The following is a 20,499-nucleotide window of genomic DNA, read 5'->3' on the forward strand; positions in this document are numbered from 1 at the left end:
TTCTCGTTTATTTGTTTGTTCTCTTATTTACTATATGATACCCCCCTCCCCCCCCCAAACCTGATATCCCCTCCCTCTTCATCTTAATCGATTTTCGCCTAAAACACCTCAACCCTCACTCCCACATCAAAACACCCAACTCCTCTATTTCTTCCCAAAGAACCCCAACCCTCATACTCCCCATTCATGATCAAATCACACACAATCCACTCTCGTCTCTCGTCTAACAGTCTCTTCACCTACCCTAACCACATCTCTACCATGTAAGATCCATTGTTCAATTCTTGTTGGGATAGCTGAGTTCTTGGTGATGGAGTAGTTTTTGCTTTCTTTTCTTTAGTAGATTTTTTTTATTGTAGTGTGCTCTTGTATGCTAGTAGGTTTATTGAGGTTGTTGTAGATGTAAATCTAGACATATGTGGGTGACATTGGGGCAATTGTGGTGGAGTTTGGCTTATAACTTTGTTAATTGGGGACTCCGGTGAATGGTGCATATAAAGTGTTTATTAAAATGCCTTAGTGAGTTGTTAATGTTAATTTTGACCAATTGGGCGGATGAAGTCTGAGTAACCGCCTTTGGTTAACATCTTTTGTGTTTCGCTGATGATGTTATTGATTTCAGGTACTATGGAACCTTCCAAGAAACGCCGAACCACCGGTGCTTCATCCAGCGGCCAAGCTGGATCCTCTAGAGCGCGCGCTTTAGCTCCTGCTCTTCCTTATGATAGTAACAGGTTCGTCTCCGCCGCAGCTCAGGACCGTTTTGCTGATAAGGCACCCAAGAAACTAATACCGGAGAGGGGCATGGATATAGGGTCGCTCCAATATGGCTGTCCCAACTTGTACAATGAGTTGGTCAGGCGTGGGCTGGAAATTTTCGTTGAAGAACCAGATGATGGAAATTTGATGGTTGTGCGTGAATTTTACGCCAACGTTAAAGAACATGTGAATGGTGTGGTCACAGTGCGCAAGAAGAATGTGGACGCCTCTGTTGAGGCTATTCAGAAAGCATACCGGCTGCCCGCACCTGTGGCGAAAATGGACGATTACTATGAAGCCTATGGCAGAAAATACACCCAGTGGGAGTTATTCTTTGAAACAATTTGTGTGCCTGGCAAGGAGATTGTGTGGATGAAACATGGGCGTAAGTTCCATTCAGCGGCACTCACCTTTGAAGGGAAGTGTTGGCTGTATGTCATCAACAACCATTTGCTCCCATCCTCCAACACCAAGAAAGTGAATGCTCCTCGAGCTGCATTGATTTGGTGTTTTATGAATGGCCACAATTTGACGTGGCCAAGCTTATTCACGAGGAGATGTTTACTCGTTGTTCGGTGAAGAGGTATGGTTTCTTTTTCCCTTCCCTAGTCACTAGGCTATGCCGGGCAGCTCGGGTGCCGAAAAACTTGAGTGTGGATGGAAAAGTGCCGAGAGAGGCAAAGTTTTGAGCAGATAAGGTGACTACTGGGAAAGAGCCTGTGGCACCTGGTGGTGATGACAGTGATGACTCGTATGCACCTGAGGAAGGAGAGGATGAGCAAGAGGAAGTGGGAGCTGAGTCGCCCACCCATGAGCATGTTGCGGAAGCAGCAGGACCATCTGGAGTCGGTCGGGTTACTCGGTTAGCAGCCTTAGAGCAGGAGATGGCAAGGTTGCGTACTATGGTCACTAACTTGGGGACGAGAGTTGATGCTTTGGCCACCCAGAATGCTAAATCAGAGAAGAAAATCATGGGTTGGCTGCGTGCTTTGGGTCGGGCGTGTCACCTTGACCCTGGCACTTTCTTCGATCAGGACTGAGTTGTCAGGGAAGTTCCTTTACCTCGCATTTATTTATTTTGTATGACATGGGGACATGCCGTCTTTTTAAGTGCGGGGTGGGGGATACTTCATTTGTATGTTGTATATATGTAGGAACATAGCTTGATCTTGGTCTTTAGTTAGTTGTCTAAATATGTGATTTGACTTGGCGCGACGATGGATATCACTCGACGGGTTTCTTGAGGGTCTAAGTCGATATTAAAAAAACAAGAAAAAGAGAAGAAAAGATTTTCTTTTGTAGGTAGTGTATCAATTCCCCCTTGGTTTTTCATTGGATTACGGTTCTTTTCCAAGGGTTTAGTTTGAACTGGATGTAGTTAGTTTTTTGTTATTTTTTTTAGGTACTTATGGGCTATGAGCTGAGATGGAAAGAGAATCTCTTAACGTTGTTATGCCTTGAATACAATAGACACTTTAGTGTGACGCTTAGTCTCAGTTGTTGATTCTTGTTAGAGTGCCTTAAATTGTATGTTCTTAACTTGACTTAAGTACTTAGACGAGAGTGTTTTGATAAGCCAATCTGGAGTGAGTCATATGCCATGTGTGTGTGAGATTTATTGTATTCTGTGCACTGCATTTGATGCCTAGAACTTGCCCTGCATGTTTGCAAAGCGAAATAGTAGTTTTATTCGATCTTGGAAGTGATATAGGCGTTTCTTTGTTGAACCAGGTATGTATATTTTACCTGCCTAATTGTTATGTACCGTAGTTAACACCTTTGAGCCTGTAATCTTGTTTCCTTGGCAACCACATTACAAGCCTCGCCCAATTGTTTGAATGAATCATTTGTTTGAACCCTTTCACCTCCCGTAAGCACTTAAATTGTGATGAACTAGTAAAAGTTAAAGTGTGGGGTGTTTGGCTTGGCTTTTGAGTGGAACTAACGAAATCAGGAGAAAGGTGCACGGTTTTGAATAAGTAAGAGCCACTTGAATGGGAAAAAAAAGAATAAAATAGTTACATGGTTGTGAAAAAAATAGTCTTTGATAGATAGTGGCCCTTGTTTAAGTGTCTTAAAGAAGCAGGGATTTAATATATATTGATGTAAAAGGTGGAGTCTTGGTTTGACATAAGTGTGGGGTTATGAATGTGAAAGTATATGTATTGAAGTGCTTAGGGAGGTGTAGTCACTCTTAAATCCAAATGTATCCTACCTGTCCCTTAGCCTCCATTACAACCAAATAAAGTCCTATTTAATCCTAGACTGAATGAGCTCGATTAGTAGAGTAGTACGCTACAGGCAAGCCTATGGTGCATCTTTTGTGGCATATGAATGTTCTTTCTGAGACTGAGTGAATTTTGTTGATTTAAGTTCCTAATTGTTCTGAATGTTTATTGCTTGTGGAACTACTCTCGTTTGCGATGTGAGGGCACTTGATTCATGAAGGAAAGGTACATCTTGACCTCTATGTAGAGTAAGTGAGTAAGTTAGGAATATTGCGCGGCATGTGAGAGTCAATTCTTGAGGCAAAGATGTTATGCTATTGGACCAAATCTGTGTGGTATGTTCTTGGTGTGATACGTTAGAGAAGTTGCTTAACGAAGGAACCTCTATAGAGTATGGTTGATTGCTCGGGGACGAGCAGTGGATTAAGTGTGGGGTGTTAATAATAGGCTATATTCATGTAGTTTAGCGACCATTTACGCCCCAACTTAGTTATGCTTTATTGTTATGTGAAGGTTAAATGACAACAAATGGCTCTAATTATGAATTTTGTGCTTTGCAGGAGCAAGTCTTGATTATGAGGACATTGAACAGTGTTCGGAGCTAATTTGGAGCAAGGAAAGCCAATCAGAGGTGAATGTGCGTGAAAGAAGAAGGAAAAAGATAGAAAACATATGAACTTCTTGAGCGGGCCAAGCGCGGGCGCGCTCCAGCCGCGCTCGTCAGGCAGAATAGAACGCGATATGCGCGGCCGCGCTCGTCACTCTGAGGAACATTATTTGCAGGGGTAATTTCGTAAGTTCGGGGGCAACTCTACTTAACATATAAGAAGCCCAGGTCGCCCAAAGAGGAGGCATGAAGGTTTTTGACGTATTATTGAAGGCAAGAAGAGGCAAGAGGCAAGGCAGAAGATTCGGCATAGAGTTTTACCTTTCTTCCTCTTGTTTTGATCATTAATGATGAATTCTACTGTGGTGATTGTGAAAACGATTATGCGTAGCTAAACATTCAATCTACGATTTTGATGGAACCTCTTGGAGTATGAATTTCTGATATGTCAATATAGATTTGCCTTAATAATTTCTCTGTTTGTTCAACTATATTGTGATTGTTGTTGATTGAAGGGCCCTCAATCGGCTGTGCCTATTTAGTATGCCTTACTCGGGAGAGAGCGTATATTTAGGTAGTTGTTGAACAACACCACTCCTAACGTATATGAGGGATCAATACGAAGGGTTTAAAGGTGGGATTAGGGATAACGAAACCTTGGGTGAGATCTAAGTGAGCTATAACTAAGCCCAGCTAGCGTAATTTGGGAAAATATGTCTAGTATATTGTTGTAATTACTCGGGAGAGAGTTATGACAGTCAGAGTGCTCATGATCGATAGAGAAGATTTAGGCAAAATTTATAGCAAACATAGCGGAAAGTATTCCGACAAGAGGGGAAATCATAACCTTAGACCATTTCCATTCTTGCTTACAATCAGTCTATAGCTAGTCTTAATTTACTGCATTTTTATTACATAATATTTAGTTAATAAACACCAAAATTGTTAATCAAATATCTCTGAAGATTGAATACGTGAATTTCTGTGAGTCCAATAGCTGTGATTGATAGGTTAATTCCCTGTGAAAGTCGACTCCGGACTTGTTAACCGGAATATATTTGCAGCGACCGCTTTGTCCTTTTAATAAGGCACAGTTGGGCGTGATCAGCGTTGGTCACCATGTCTTCGATTTTGACGAAAAAATAGTTGAGCAAAACTGGCGATTTGCCTTGTCATCCATCTTCACCACCAGGCATTTACCTCCTCATTGGTGAAGGTGCAACATTGTCCCCCTATAGAAACTAGAGGCGAAGAGATGCATCAAATGGCGGAGAGATGCATCAAACCCAGCCAACTCCGCAAATTTTGTAAATATCCCGATGAGCTTGTAGATGTATGGAGATATTTGGGCCGGGCAAACGCCATAGTAGCGGCAAAATTCCTCTGCCAATAGGAGAAGAGGAAAGGTATAGCCGACATAGAAGGGATATGCATAGAACACGCAATACTCGGGGCGGTGTATTTGTACCGCGTCACGCCCTGCTGGGACCAGATTGATGTGGGCAGGAATGTTGAATTTTGCCCTAAGCTCAGCAAGATCGACCTCTTTCTTCGCTGACTCCGAGACCTCAGGCTCGCCTTCAGGCATCTTCAAAAAGTCGGACCTAACTTTTTCACTACGAGGGATTATTTCCTCCACCGTAAAAAAATTCCCATCTTCAATGGCGACAGAGACACTATCAGCATGAGGGGGCATACGCAACGCCAAAGGTATAGGTTCAGTTGCCATACCGGATTCAGAGGGTACGTTAACCATATTTTTTAGAGAGGATATTTTAAGTACTGAAGGGTTGGAAGCAACTGGAATCACCAGAACCAGGGGAGTAGACACACAATAATGAATAAAGAGAAGAAGACACAAGGATTCGATATAAAGAATAGAGAAGAAGACAAAGGGATTCGATATGAAGAATATGCAAAACACGAACGAATGGCCTCATGTCCCTATTTATAAGAGTTCAAACATCAGAACCAAGAAATCAGGCAATCATTACCCAGCGTAGGTATCAAAACTGCAGAGGCACGTGAAACGACATAAAACATCGAAAAAATGTGCCATAATGACGCATGATGTCATGACATCATCCTGAAGCAGAAATGATGTGACCCCGAAAGTTTCGGCTCACGAAAGGTCACGTCGTCATCTCGTCTAAAGCATCGCTGCTCGACTCGCTCATCCAATTTTGCCGACAACGATAAATAGAATTCGCTCATCAAAGCCGTTTGGGGTCGACTTTAATAAGCGGAGGGACAAACTGTATAGGTCAAAATCTATCTTAGTACTTAGTGCAAAGTAATATCACAGAAAGAATCAGCCGAGGTCGATCAAAAGATAGCGAGGCTCGTGGTCAGGATGCAAACGATGGTCGATGTCGAGCACCGCAAAAAGAGCTGTAATGGCTATTTTATTAGAATAAGATATTAAAGAGAATATTCCATTGGATATTCTCTGCATATGTACTATTAGGGTTTATTGGGGGTATGTCCCATATAAATAGAAAAAAGGTCAATGAATGAGGGCATGTAATATTCACTTGAGAAAAACACTTTTCAGAAGAAGATTCTCTCTCTAGCAAAGGTACAAACTTTACCTTTTCATCAATATTCTCACTCACATTATTTCATACTTTTCCATCAGATCCAAGAATAGTCCGAACATTCTAGGATTTATGTAACGACCCGACCGGTCGTTTTAAGATTTTGCACTTTGATCGCCAGTTTCTTTCTAGGATTTATGTAACGACCCGACCGGTCGTTTTAAGATTTTGCACTTTGATCGCCAGTTCTCGGGCATGACTTGCCCCGTATGATGTATTATGACTGATGTAGATCGTTGGTTTTGGTTTTCACGGAAATCGGTATGAATTTGAAGGAACAGTCTCAGTTGAAAGCTTTGAATTTAAAAGGTTTGACCAAGAGTTGACTTATTTGTATATGAGCTCGGATCAGAATTTTTATGGTTTGGTTAGCTTCGTTGGGTGATTTATGACTTAGGAGCGTGACCGAAATTGGTTTTGGAGGTCCAGTGTAGAAGTAGGCTTGAATTGGCGAAGTTAGTATTTTGGCGAATTCCGGTTGATAGGTGAGATTTTGATCCGAGGGTCGGAATGGAATTCCGAGAGTTGCTGTAGCTTCATTATGTCATTTGTGATGTGTGTGCAAAATTTCAGGTCATTCGGACGTGGTTTGGTCGGGCTTTTGATCGAAGGTGTATTTCGGAAGTTTTTAGAAAACTTAGGCTTGAATTCAATGAATTTTGGGTAATTTGATGTTGTTTGAGGTGTTTTGATGATTGGAGCAAGTTTGAATGATGATATGGGTTATGTTGGTAGGTTTGGTTGAGGTCCCGAGGGCCTCGGGTGTGTTTCGGGAGGTTATTCGGATCATTTGAAGTTGGAAAAATTGCAGAAAATTGCAGGTTCAGCTGTGCAGAGTTTTGCCTTTTGCGATCGCGTAGGCAGCCTCGCGATCGCGTAGTGGGATTTGAGGAGACTGTCTGAGTGTTCTTCGCGTTCGCGAAGTAGGTCCCGCGATCGCGTAGTGTGAGAGGGCTGTGTATCGCGTTCGCGTGCGTGTGGCCGCGATCGCATAGAGTCTTTTGGTCAACTGGTCTAAGGTCGCGTTTGTTCATGCGTTCGCAGGAGAAAGTGCGCGTTCGAGAAAGGTATTTTTGAGGAATCATCGCGATCGCGATTGGTATTACGCGATCGCATAGAGTTATTTGGGGTGTTTGAAAATTTGTTCTTCGCGATCGCGAGGGAATTGCCGCGATCGCGATGAAGGAAAATATGCCTGGGCAGAATGTTTTTAAAGTCATCTTGTTCGCGAATGTGGGTCTATTTTCACCCATGGCTGCTCGTTTTTGGAGATTTTTGAAGGAAATTAAAGAGGGATTCAAGAGGAATCGACTTGAGGTAAGAATTTTGGTCTTAAAACTCGCTTCTATTGTGAAATCCACCTAGAAATTCATGGAAATTAAGCCTAAAATTGAAGAACTAGGGCTTGAGAAATTGGACTTTTGATTTGGGATTTGAAAGGCCATACGGGGTCGGATTTGAGAACCTTTGATATGTATGAACTCGTGGGAAGATAAAGAACCCGTTGATGTAAAAAATTCTGAGTTTCGAGAAGTGGGCCCGGGGCTCGGTTTTTGGTAATTTCGGAATTTGTGCCCGTTATTGATTGTTTTCGCTTGGCTTTGTTCCCTTAGCATATTGTGATGTATTCGCTCTGATTTTGGATAGATTTGACACGCGTAGAGGCCGATTCGAGGGGCAAAGGCTTCGTGAGCTAGAGATATCGCTGGTTCGAGGTGAGTAATGATTGTAAATGATATCTTGAGGGTTTGAAACCCCGGATTGCACATCGTAGTGTTGTATTGAGGCGAGACACACGCTGGATGATGAGCGAGGGGTCTTTTACTGTTGGGGATCGTGACTTGGTCCGTCCCGATTGATGATTTTATAGCATATTTGACTGAAACTTATTTGTTATCATCATAATTTGGGCTGATTGCCATATTTGGGCTTCGTGCCAATTATTTGAACCTCTTTGGGGATGGTTGTTGATATTTCCTTACTGTTTCGATTTTATACTTGAACTCAGTCATGTATTTTCTACTGTTTTCAAAACTCAGCCAAGTTTATTTTGCTTTAACACTTGAAATGATATTTCCTATACTATTTTTGGGCTGAGCAGCTGTTTTACTGTTGCCAGAGGGGCTTATGTGATTTTTGACTGAGTAAGGCCGAGGGCCTGTGTGTGAGGATACTTTTGGATCGGGCTGCACACCGCAGCAGTGTTATACTTATACTAATATGAGGCCGAGGGCCTAGACCTGATGCCACGAGATGGCTTGATATTGCGCTTGGGCCGTAAGGGGCCCCTCCCGGAGTCTGCACACCCCCAGTGAGCGCCGTCGACAATAAATGGATCGGGCTGCACGCCGCAGCGATATGTGGATCGGGCTGCACACCGCAGCGGTACTGGTATTGTTCTATGTGTTTACTTTATTTCATTTGTCTGCCATTGTCTGTTGTCTGTGCTACTTCATGCAATATCTACCTGATTGCCTGCCATTACCTGATAACTGAGTGTTGTGCCCGAGGGGCGGATTTTCTGTGCTTATCCGCACTGTTTGTTTTGCATTCATTTGCGTAACCGCTGAAAAAGTCATTTCCAAAAGAGGTTTAAACTGAGCTAAGATGTTTTTCTAAAGATTTCACTGTTTCACTGCTTTTCTCAAAGGGTTTTACACTGCTCTATACAGCATGATGGTTTTTTTATGTGATTTCTTACTGCTTAGTTATTATTTACCTTTATTACTCACTGAGTTGGAGTACTCACTTTACTCCCTGCACCTCGTGTGCAGATGCAGGTATTTGTTCACCCGGTAGCGGGTTTTGAGCTGATCGGAGGCTAAGTTTATCGGAGTTTAGCGAGGTGACTGCTAGCGTTCGCAGCACTGAATTTCTTCCTTATGTTTATCAATCCTCTTTTGTATATTTTAGGCCTTGTAGTTGTATTTATACTCTGATAGATGCTCGTGACTTGTGACACCCCGGTTTGGGCTGTGTTTGGGTTGTATTTCGCACTTAATAAAGAAAACTTTTGTTTAAACTGTGGTTATTTAATTGTGCAAAAACTGTTTATTAACATTAACTATTCTGAAAGGGCGAAATGTATTGGTTGGCTGGCCTTGTCTTCACGAGAGGCGCCATCACGACCGGAGCGGGTTTGGGTCGTGACAACTTATCTGTCACTCATCATTCTGAGGAGGAACAATGATCTAGTTCATTCATTATTGGGTGAATCACTCCTCCTATTTATATCTATCTATACTATATTAAAAGCATGAACTCCCTAACTTAAAAGTTAAATTACCTAAATACCCTTCTAAATAATTTAATTATCATTTTTAGTTAAAAAAGAAAAAAGAAAAAAAAAACTACCTTGCAAAACACCCCAAACCGAATGGATGTGTCCTTTATATTTATTAACTGGTTCAATATTAATCATTTGCCGAAAACTTGCTTGATTGTAAATCAAACCATTCTCCGTAAAGAAACCTTTATGTCTATCTCAAATGTAAAAAGAATTTGAAGAGAGAAAAAACGTTGTATAATACTTGTCTGTCTCATATTGCAAGTTTGCTTTTCATGTTCTTTGATTCCCACCCGATCATATATTTTTAGTGTTTAATTAATTTGGTATATATTTGTAGTACATTTTTTATGAAACCTTCTAAAAATTAGAATTTCCTTTGACAAACATTATTTTTTGGTATCTTCATTTACTTTTATTTCATAGCAATTTTTGTGGCTCTGGAGTTTTATTTGCTCGCATTATTTTAGTTATTTTTAATATTTTCTTCATTTCAATTTATGTGAAAGTGTTTAACTGAGCACTGATTTTAATAAAAAAATAGAACACTTTTGAAATTTACGGTCTAATATAAGCTATAGGAATTTTTGTAGCTTCTAAATTGATCATCTCACTAAGGGTAATAAAAGATTTAAAGTTAAATCGTTACTAAAATAAAAAGATTTCATTTCTTAAGACGACTAAAAAAAGAGTATCATATAAATTCGGATTGAGAGAATACTTCTTGATTATTTTTCTGTCGTGAACCTCTACAATATTAGATTTCTTTTAGCAACAGTTTTGTTGTAGGGAACTTGACTTCACATTTATTTGATTTCTATAACTTAACAAATCTTTTATCTGTGTTGTAGCCTTTATTTTAGTTATTTGCACGAGGTTTCATGCCTTTTACAGTTGATATAATTTTTATCTCTACCTTTTGCAGTTACTAATGCATTCTATAAATCAGTAAATATTTCTTTTTGGGTTGTTGTTAGCCTTAATTTTCTTACTTGATGTGTTTTCGAGCCTTTACTTATGTTTTTGTCACGAAATGTGATTTTAGCATCTTTTCCAAACATGTTATTTTGTAAACAGTTTCATCCTTATTCTCACTCTTGTTGCTATCGGCCACTTGTGATCGTAATACATGAAATCATGAGATAATCTTAATCATGGAGACGATTGTAAAACAAATATTGATTAGCAAATAAATATGTCTACATGCTTTTATAAATCAAACAAGAATCTTAAAATATTTATATAATTAAAATTCAATATTTTGCAAAATGAATTTTATAATAATAAACTAAGATAAACGTGCAACGCACATTTCGAGAAACTAGTTTATTTAAATGTCATTTATTGTTTTTTATTGCTAGTTACTCCTTCGTTACTGCTCCTACCCTTTGAAATATTAAATGTATATTACTGTCAATTTCCTACTAACTCGATCCCACGTTATCCGTGCTTTCAAGATCTACTATATCTAGAGAGATATTATCATTAACTAGGTTTAACCCTTCATTACTTAAAATATAATAGTTTAACCGAAAGTTAATACTTTTTGATTAAACAGGAAGTATTAAGTATGATCAACCGTTAAGAACAAAGACGGATCTATCATATAACGTATGAATTCACGTAAAATCAATAACTTTTACTCACACTCTATATCTATTTTAATAAATACACTAATTATCTAATAATATTTTACTATAAATTTAGTTATTACGTTATATATTAATTTGAGATCTTCGTCGCCATTCATGTACTTCAAATCTTGAATTCACATCCGCACTAGAAATATTTAAAACATGGTTTTGTACAAATTAATGTGTCTAATTGAGGGCCTGTGAAATGAAAGGGTTACAGAGAGATATCAAGTGTTTCTGAGTCAAAAAGAAAAGAAAAAGACCACGCCTCCAGGTGGTTCTACTACCCACGGGAAAAAATCTCCTCTTTCACTGTACCAAACTCAGCAATATATAACTCGAGCTCGACCCGGCCTTTCACGTGATCTCTCGTTTCTATCATTCAGATACTTGTCGTAAGAAAAGCCGTGGACGATGGCTGGTAATTACGGGCACGACGGCGGCGTATCTGACCCGCCGCCTACTGACGGAGGATACGGAGGCTCTGGCGGTGATGGATACGGCGGCTCAGGCACTGGTGGATACGGTGGCTCGGGAGGCACTGGTGGATACGGTGGTTCAGGAGGCACTGGTGGATATGATAGTTCCGGCGGCGGAGGATATGGTGGCTCCGGTGTCGGTGGACACGGTGGTTTTGAAGGCAGTGGATACGGTGGTCCTGGAGGAGGTGGATATGCATCGGGCAACAGAGGGGGATATGGTGGATCAGGCAACGGAGGGGGATATGGTGGATCGGGCAGCAGAGGGGGATATGGTGGAACAGGTGGTGGAAGATATGGTGCGGGAGGGGCTAGTTACGGAGGCAGCACTGGAGGATATGGTAACAGTGATAGAGGCGGTGGAAGAGGAAGTGGAGGATATGGTGGTGGTGGTTCCCGTAATCAGGGTACTAGACTATCCTTGTTCCAGATTTTGTAGAATAAATTATCATAAGATATAAATTATGAGTTTAATAAGTTATCATGAGATATATACATGCAGAGGCGTGTCCGGGATTTAAGATTAATGGGTTCAACCTCAATGGTTTCTAGCATTGAACTCACTATATTTTAAAAATTATGGGTTCAAATCTAAAATTTGTTGCAGTGTAATGAGATTTTATGCTCCGTGTCGGATCCTGGCGCCGAAAGGCTACATCCACCCCGATATACATGTTATTTTGTACATTTATGAGATTACTAATTAATGTTTATCAAGAGATTTACCCCTAATACCTTATAGTATACCCGTAGAACTTAAACTCATGAACTGGTCTATATTGAGAATGGTTTCTTATCCATATATGTCGAAATTGACAGGTGGTGGTGGATATCAAGGAGGAGATCGTGGTGGTAGCGGTGGAAGAGGTGGTGGTCGCAGTGGAGGAAGTGGGAGGGATGGTGATTGGCGTTGCCCTAATCCAAGGTAAGGTTTTCAGTATCCTTCTTGATTCTTTTGGAGTTTCTGCTTATTATCATCAACTAGTATTAGAACCTACGCATCGCATGCGGACAATATTAAAGAATATTAATGATGTCAAATATGTTATTTAGCTTCCTTAAGAACAACAGCAACAACAAAAATGGGGTCTGGGGAGGGCAGTGTGTACGCAGACCTTACCCCTACCTTATAGAGATAGAGAGGCTGTTTCCGATAGACCCTCGGCTCAAGCAACAATGTAAATAAAGCAACAAGTAGCAAGCAATAGTAACAACAATATTTTATGGTAACCACGCGAATGACGCAGCAAATATTAGTAAAGAACCATGAATAAAATACAAAAATAGTTCTAGTTCTACCGGTAAGCCACTATTTGTCAACCTACAACACTGATTCTCGACCTCCGCTCCTTTCTATCATGGGCCATATCCTCGGTAAGCTGGAGCAATGACACGTCTTGCCTAATTACCTCTTCCCAATACTTCTTAGGTCGACCCATTCCCTTTCTCAAACAGGCCATGGACAACCTCTCACACCTCTTGACCTGAGCATCTGTGTCTCTTCTCTTCATATCCGAACCATCTCAGCCTCGATTCCCGTAACTTGTCCTCCACAGGTGACACTCGTACCTTATCTCTAATAACTTCATTCCTAATCACGTCCTTCCGGGTATGTCCACATCTCCATCTCCACATCCTCATTTCGGCTACTTTCAACTTCTGGACATGGGACTTCTTGACGGGCCAGCACTCAGCCTCATACAACATAGTCGGTCTAACCACTACTCTGTAGAACTTGCCTTTAAGTTCAGGTGGCACATTCTTATCACACAAAAACCCCCGAGGCGAGCCTCCATCTCATCCACCCCGCTCCAATACGATGAGTAACATCCTCGTCAATCTCCGTTGCCTTGAATAATAGACCCTAGATACTTGAAACTATCTCTTTTGGGGACGACTTGAGTACCAATATTCACTTCCACTCCTTCTTCATGCATTGCATCCCATCACTGAACTTGCACTCCAAGTACACAGTTTTTGACCTACTCAACTTGAAACCCTTAGACTCCAGCGTCTGTCTCCAAACTTCCGACCTAGCGTTAACTCCGTCTCTCGTCTCGTCAATCAGGACTATGTCATCATATTGCTTCCTTAAGAATATTAAATCATATTGCTTTAACAAAATTTCAATTGTTGTATTGTTTTCTCAATAAAATGTACCTAACAAGAAAATCTCTATAAATTAAAGGAGGCGCATCATATAGTCATAGAGTAACTTTGATTTATAATTTGTTCCTTTTCTTTTTGTTACTTCCATTATCAAATTATCGATCATATTTTTCAAAAATTTCCAAATGCTCCTATTAATTAAAAACATGCTAAAAATGTAACCTGCAAGCATTACCCAATAGCAAAATGTACCTCACATTTAGAGAAAGTGAGTCTGCGTTCAATTAACCCTAAATTCATTTTCAAACCTTGCGTTTATAATTGTTTCCCATCTTTTAAAAAACGAAATGAAAACCATTTTTAACCCATTGCTTCTGCATGCTCAAGTTTATTTTTGCCTTTTGTTTAGTGTATATTGAATTGAAGGCGAGTGACTTAGGTTAGGGGATTCCACGAGTTAAGCTTAAAGCAGAGTTCATTTGCTCAGTTACTTTCAAAGCAGAAGGAAGGAACATGAACCCCATCATAAAACTTGAACCCAAAAAATAGAAAGGAAAGGAGACTCTACATATTTTTAGGTTTAGCTATTCAACAAAAAATTGGATTGGATGGTTGAGCAATCTTTAGTCCCAACTCCTAACTGATCTTATTTTTAGAAGGAAAAAAAACTCTGAAAAAGGGTAAAATTAATTTCTGAGAAAAGTTAAAGTTGTAAAATCATTGACTTCAAAGATTGTGCAACTTTGACTTTTATTCTTGTTGCATGAATCTTCAGTTTAATCAATTCAAAGAACCCTCAAAGAAGCATTTTACAGTTAATGCTGACACTTCCCAATACTCAACATGAATAATAACCTTGAAATTGAAAATCTATTCTGTGCAACACTGATACACCTAAACAGCCTAGAAAATCACATTAAATATCTGCATGTTTCCTTGTACTTTCTTCAATTGTTGTATCGTAAATCATCAAATACAACCAGAGCAAAGCAAAGAAAAGAAGTTATAGATCTTTGCGGTAATTAACTTGATTGGTCATCGAAGTATTTCACATGCTACTACATGGAGATTCCTTTATACATGTATATTATAAATAGTTGCAAGATGAAAACAGGATCTAACTAAAAGACTTCTATTATTAAAGTTATTCCTACATAAATAAATTACATAGCTCATCGAATAATTTTAAAGAAACAATCTACAAATTAAAAGCTACCAAGGATATCTGATGGTGGTGAGTTTGTTTTTCCTGCTGCCAAAAATAAGTATCATGGAGCTAAAGCATACTGGACATAGTTTCAAATTAAATTTAAAAAAATTAAAGCTGAAAATAATAGAAGTGTAATGAAGATTAATTAAGAGAATCATTTAGAGCAAGTTAATCAATTATGAACAATAAATCTTAAGAAGCTAAAAGAGAATGAGTTTGTTTTTCCTGCTGCCAAAAATAAGTATCATGGAGCTAAAGCATACTGGACATAGTTTCAAATTAAATTTAAAAAAATTAAAGCTGAAAATAATAGAAGTGTAATGAAGATTAATTAAGAGAATCATTTAGAGCAAGTTAATCAATTATGAACAATAAATCTTAAGAAGCTAAAAGAGAATTTAGTTTTAGAAGGTTTGAATTCAATATATGTCTTGAGACGTTTGTTTTCATGGTCTTCCTCTCGCCATCGCTAATATGTTCAAGATAGTGCCATGCATATTCATGTAAATCTCAACATCGTATGCTTGAAATACACAAAAGAAATTTAAGATAGTAATTGGCAAGAAAATTGCAATTCTTATTGCTGCATAATGAGTGGAAGTTGCGGAACATTGATTTTATGTGTCAATATAGGAGTGTATATAAGAGGTTAAGAAGTTGGTACTTCATTTTAATTCAAATTCCAATGTCATATCAGTTCGTTACGAACAATTCTTTTTAGTTGAAAACAAGGGTAAAGGGTCAAATTTGCCCATGAACTATGCGAAATGGAACAAATTTGCCGATTTTTGAGGGCTGCGGTTGGTCCTTTAGGGTTAACCCCAGATGGGTTCTAAGTCATGAAAAAAATGATTAACAAAGGGATTCTTGAACATTGGGTGTGATTGGTTTTATATCCACAATCCACATTATATCTGCCTAAAGACAACAAGTGGCTATGCTTTTCAAAGTTCAGTGCAAATTTGTTTTGATTGTCTTTGTCTTCATTACAAGCTCTACTTATGCCCATATCATTCTATGAAAAACAGCATTTTGTGAATTGATGATCGAAATTGAATCCAGCTTGATGTGTTCTCAATTTCTATGGAGTTTTGTGAAGTATTAGTATGAAAGTTATATTCTCTTGGGTTTAATTAGCTATTAAGTATCTCATTTGAACTATGAAATAATAGCTGTTTTAATTTCCTGTCTGAAATTACTAATTATGGCATATTTGAATGTAGTTGTGGGAACTTGAACTTTGCTAGAAGAGTTGAGTGTAATAAATGTGGTGCACCTTCGCCTGGGGGTAATGATGATCGTGGTAGCAGAGGTGGTAGCGGTTATGGTAGAGGTGGAAGTGGTGGGGGATATGGAAATAATCGAGGGGGAAGGGGTGATAATTATGATAGAGGGAGTGGAGGAAGCAATAGGAATGACTCGTATGCTGGTAATCAGGGAAGAGCTGATGGTGGTTATGGTCAGGGTCCTCCAGCTGCTCGTCCATCTTATGGAGGCCCTGATAGCAGCTATCCACCACCGTCCAATACTTACGGTGGCAACTCAGACGATGCCCCTGATGCAGTTCCTCCGCCAGCAAGTTACAGTGGTGCGCCTCCATCATATCCCCCTTCACATGCTAGTGCTGTTGGCTATGGTCGGAATATACAATCTGATGCACGTGGTGATGGTCGGGGTGGCCCACAAGGAGGATATGATGGGGGATATGGTGGTGGTCCTCGAAAAGAAGTAGGTAGTCATGGCAGTGCTGAGGCTCCAGCGAAGGTCAAGCAGTGTGATGAGCATTGTGGAGATTCTTGTGACAACTCAAGAATATACATCTCAAATTTGCCCCCTGATGTCACCATTGAAGAACTCCAAGAGCTTTTTGGAAGCATTGGACAAGTAATATGAAATTTCTTTTGGTTATGATTTCCGTTTCAGATTTATTTTTTACTGCTAGCAGTACATTATTTTTCTTTATTTCACAACTCCATGTTGTTCATTGTGGTATTGGTTCTTGGAGCATGAAGATAACATATCATACTTAGTATTCTGATGTTTTGTCTTTTACTGATCGTAGAAATATTGCCTTGGCTTTATCATCAGAAGAAGTGATAGATTTTTGTGACTAGCTGGTAGTCTATGCCTTGGAATGAGGCTTAATTACTTCCTCATTAATCTGTAGGTGGCAAGAATCAAGCAAAAACGAGGTTACAAAGACCAGTGGCCTTGGAGCATAAAGATATATACAGATGAAAAAGGAAATAACAAAGGAGATGCAGTATTGTCATATGAAGATCCTTCTGCAGCGCACTCAGCTGGAGGCTTTTTTAATAGTAAAAAACTAGAACGATTATTGATTTTTTTGACCTTATGCAGTAAATACCTTACCTGCTAACCATGAATATGTTTACCAGATTATGACTTCAGAGGTTATAAGATCAGTGTTGCAATGGCTGAGAAGTCTGCACCAAAGGATCCTTCAGCATATGGTTCTGGGTAAGTCATATGGTGTTATCCTTTGATCAATCTTCTTTTGAATTAATTACTTTCATTTCACGTAACTTCCAGCTTTTGCTGTTGTTCCTCACTTATGTTAAAAGTGCACATATATCTTTGAAGTTATGCCTTGGCATGTATGCAGAGTTAACACGTCTTTAATGAGATTATGGGATTGTCTACTTGCTAGTTGGTACAGTTTGATCGATCTGTAATTGTCTCTACTTGGTGGAAACCGCCAGTGGTTTGGTTTTTGTACTATCTTTTTTGCTCTTATCTAAGTACTCTGCTAGTGGTTGGGGTTTTGGACCATTGCTGTAGTATACTTATGTGTGGTGAGGACCATAATTATTTCCAGCTGGTTGAACCAGTATGCCTTCTAAACCATAATTCTTTCATATTAGCCTTGACAAAGCCTAAGCGGCTTAACTTTTTAAACGATCATTTTTTTATATTTTTTGAAGAATTTGCAAGATTGAGCAATCATGGATGTCTTTATTACCAGTAATGATTGTCTTTTGTATTACTTGCAGTGAAAGTTTACATCTAGATACTTTTTTCTAATTAATGTTACAAGCATTATTTGCATATGTTCACTTTAGTTTACTAGTGATCTTATAACGGCTGGTGACCGCTCCTGGATGAATGCGCCAACCTACATGAGAATTCCTTTTTTTTTTTAGATTCTATAGTGGAGTTCAATTCTTTTTTCAAACAGTCAAGTTTGATTTTAAGCCCTAGCTGCTATAAAAATGATGTTTTTAACATTATGCTTAGGTGCAGGTCACACCGAACTGGTTTTAACCCCCTTAGTCTCACAGAATATGTTCATCACCATGGATTAAACTGGAAGTATCAAGTTGAGAGTGTGCCGTATTATTTATAATACTTCCTATACCGAGTGTTTTCAAACGTTTTATCCATTTAAACCTCAGCCTGTTTGCACCTACAAACACTCCTTATTGGTGATCCCGAAGCTTTTGGCAGCATCCTAACGTGTTGCTATCAGCTTTAACCGCTCCCCTGGTTCCTTCTCTAGCCTCTTGTAACCACTCTCCAACGTAATATCACTTTGTGCTCGTTATTAATTTCTTAAATTTTAGCTTAAAGTGGGAAAATGTCTAATCTATTGGTCTGGTGGTTTCATTCTGTTTATGGGTTAGATAATGTGAGGGAATTAATTATTTATTGTGAACTCTGAGGGTGCATATTTGTGTCCGCCTAGAGAGTAAAATATCTCTAAGAAGATGGTTACGTGGATCCTTTATGCTGACTTTTTTTATTGATCGATAGGGGCCGTGGTCGAGGCGGATATGGTGGTGACCGGTGCAGAGATAACTATGGTTCTGGTCCAGACCGAAATTTTCATGGTGGAAACCGTTCACGTCCTTACTGAAATTCAACCAGACAATCTATGTACTAAAAATATGTGGTGGGAGGGTTTTTTAAATAGTTCCATTCCAAGATATACTCCCTTAGCTGGAGACAAAGAGGTAGGTTGTTCACTCACTCTGAGCAATACCCTTTTCCTCCTTGCTGTCTGCTACTTTAAGGGGTTTCCCTAGTTTGAAACCTTGATTAATGTGAGCTATTATGTGAATGTTTTTATAGAGGCGAGTGGATGTTCTGCAAAATGCTGCTAAGGTAGGTTGAAATGTTCAGGTGAGTGTTGCTTCTTTGAAAAATCTAAAATGCTCCATTAATTCAGCTGATTGATAATGTTTTTGCATGTGTGTGCTTGCACATGCTGGCATCTTCACATGGTGCCGAATGTGATGTTTTAGGTGCATCTAGCACATAAATTTTTTCGAGCTATAATTATCATTTCTATGGTTATAGCTAATGTCCAGGTCAGAAATGACCATCTAGTTTAGAATCAGCCTATTTTAGCCAGTACAAAGAATCTTCTTATATCTTTTGAGATTGCTGAGCTGGGTCCTCAATACCATGGCATTCTTGGTAGAGAAAAGAATCAGATTGTGGTTAGTCTTGCATTTTTTACAAGTTCAGAATGGAGTGAAGGAGTTTGAGATTCAGGATTGTCTCTTCCTCTCTATCCACTTCTCTTTTATGGTTTTACATTTCATAAAATTGTGGTGATGGTAGACTGTTGTTTGTTGACCGAGCTTCCCGTAGTCACAATGGTATTGACTTGGAAACTTATGGTGGGAACGGAGAAGTAGACTGTTATAGCTTGTGTATTTGATAAGGACGACTTAGCTGGATGAGATGTCCAGGAGCTAATTTGATGTTCCTAAGGGTGCACCGACATAACAATTTGAATGATTTTATCGACCCGAGTAGCCTTTGAAGAAGCATGGACCGTGGAGGTGCTAAGTCCCCTCATGTTGAGCTTTGATACTGAATAACCCGGCTATAGGAGTCTATCCGGAGTGGGCGGTATTACTAGCGTCTTAGTGGTCGATCTGTTTATAATGGTGTACTTGGTTTGGTTCTTTGCTTCAAGAATAAAATGGGTCCAATTATCACGGAAGTAGAGATTGGTCGACGAAGTAGAAGGAGGAGGGTGTGTTTTCCTTTCCCTAGGAAAACCAAGCCCACAGCTGCAGTGATGGGATATTCTTTTGAAAAGATGCTCGAAATGCCCGACAGTTGAGCCAACGTTCTGCTATTGAGATTTTTCTTGTAGTACGTGTAGTAATGGTGATTTTGGCAAGCTTGTACTAAATACTAATAATGGCTACCCTCTTGTAAAAATTGCACTTTGGGCGCCCCTTTTTAACCTGTAGCCGCTTTGTCTTTTTGTTTGCATTCGTACCCACTTTTTAAAAAAATTCAGCTTCCCTTTATAACTGAAGTTTCCGGGTTACTAAACAAAAACTCCAGCTCTAGAGCTGAAGTTTTTATTTTATAACTGGCAAACTTCAGCTCTAGAGCTGAAGTTTTTATTTTATAACTTGAAAACTTCAGCTCTAGAGTTGAAGTTTTCGGGTTACTAAGAGCTGAAGTTTTTATTTTTTAACTGAAAAACTTCAGCTCTAGAGCTGAAGTTTCCGGGCTAGAGCTGAAGTTTTTATTTTATAACTGGCAAGAGCTGAAGTTTCCCGGTTACTAAACAAAAACTTATAAAATAAAACTTCAGCTCTAG

At 39.4% G+C, this 20,499-nt stretch overlaps 1 protein-coding gene across 2 annotated transcripts; it reads left to right on the forward strand.

Moving 5' to 3' along the window:
- LOC109214491 (transcription initiation factor TFIID subunit 15b-like) lies at positions 11,285-20,162 on the forward strand. Of its 2 annotated transcripts, XR_002066189.1 has the most exons (7): positions 11,285-11,997; positions 12,410-12,515; positions 16,133-16,793; positions 17,077-17,227; positions 17,309-17,390; positions 18,684-18,883; positions 19,002-20,162. XR_002066189.1 is itself a non-coding variant. In XM_019378417.1 (6 exons), exons 1-6 carry the CDS (start codon positions 11,526-11,528, stop codon positions 18,784-18,786), a joined length of 1,575 nt encoding a protein of 524 aa, XP_019233962.1. In that variant the 5' UTR covers positions 11,285-11,525; the 3' UTR covers positions 18,787-20,162. The 2 variants fall into 2 exon arrangements, 1 of the variants encoding a protein (XP_019233962.1); XM_019378417.1 differs by having other exon boundaries at positions 18,684-20,162.

Source organism: Nicotiana attenuata, chromosome 2 (assembly GCF_001879085.1).
Source record: "Nicotiana attenuata strain UT chromosome 2, NIATTr2, whole genome shotgun sequence".
NCBI lineage: Eukaryota > Viridiplantae > Streptophyta > Magnoliopsida > Solanales > Solanaceae > Nicotiana > Nicotiana attenuata.

What these genes read in the sequence shown, in the direction of transcription:
- LOC109214491 (XM_019378417.1), top strand. Translation starts at nt 11,526, where the DNA reads ATGGCTGGTAATTACGGGCACGACGGCGGCGTATCTGACCCGCCGCCT. An exon ending in TGGTGGTTCCCGTAATCAGG is followed by an intron (nt 11,998 to 12,409) that starts GTACTAGACTAT and finishes CGAAATTGACAG; the next exon opens with GTGGTGGTGGATATCAAGGA. An exon ending in TGGCGTTGCCCTAATCCAAG is followed by an intron (nt 12,516 to 16,132) that starts GTAAGGTTTTCA and finishes ATTTGAATGTAG; the next exon opens with TTGTGGGAACTTGAACTTTG.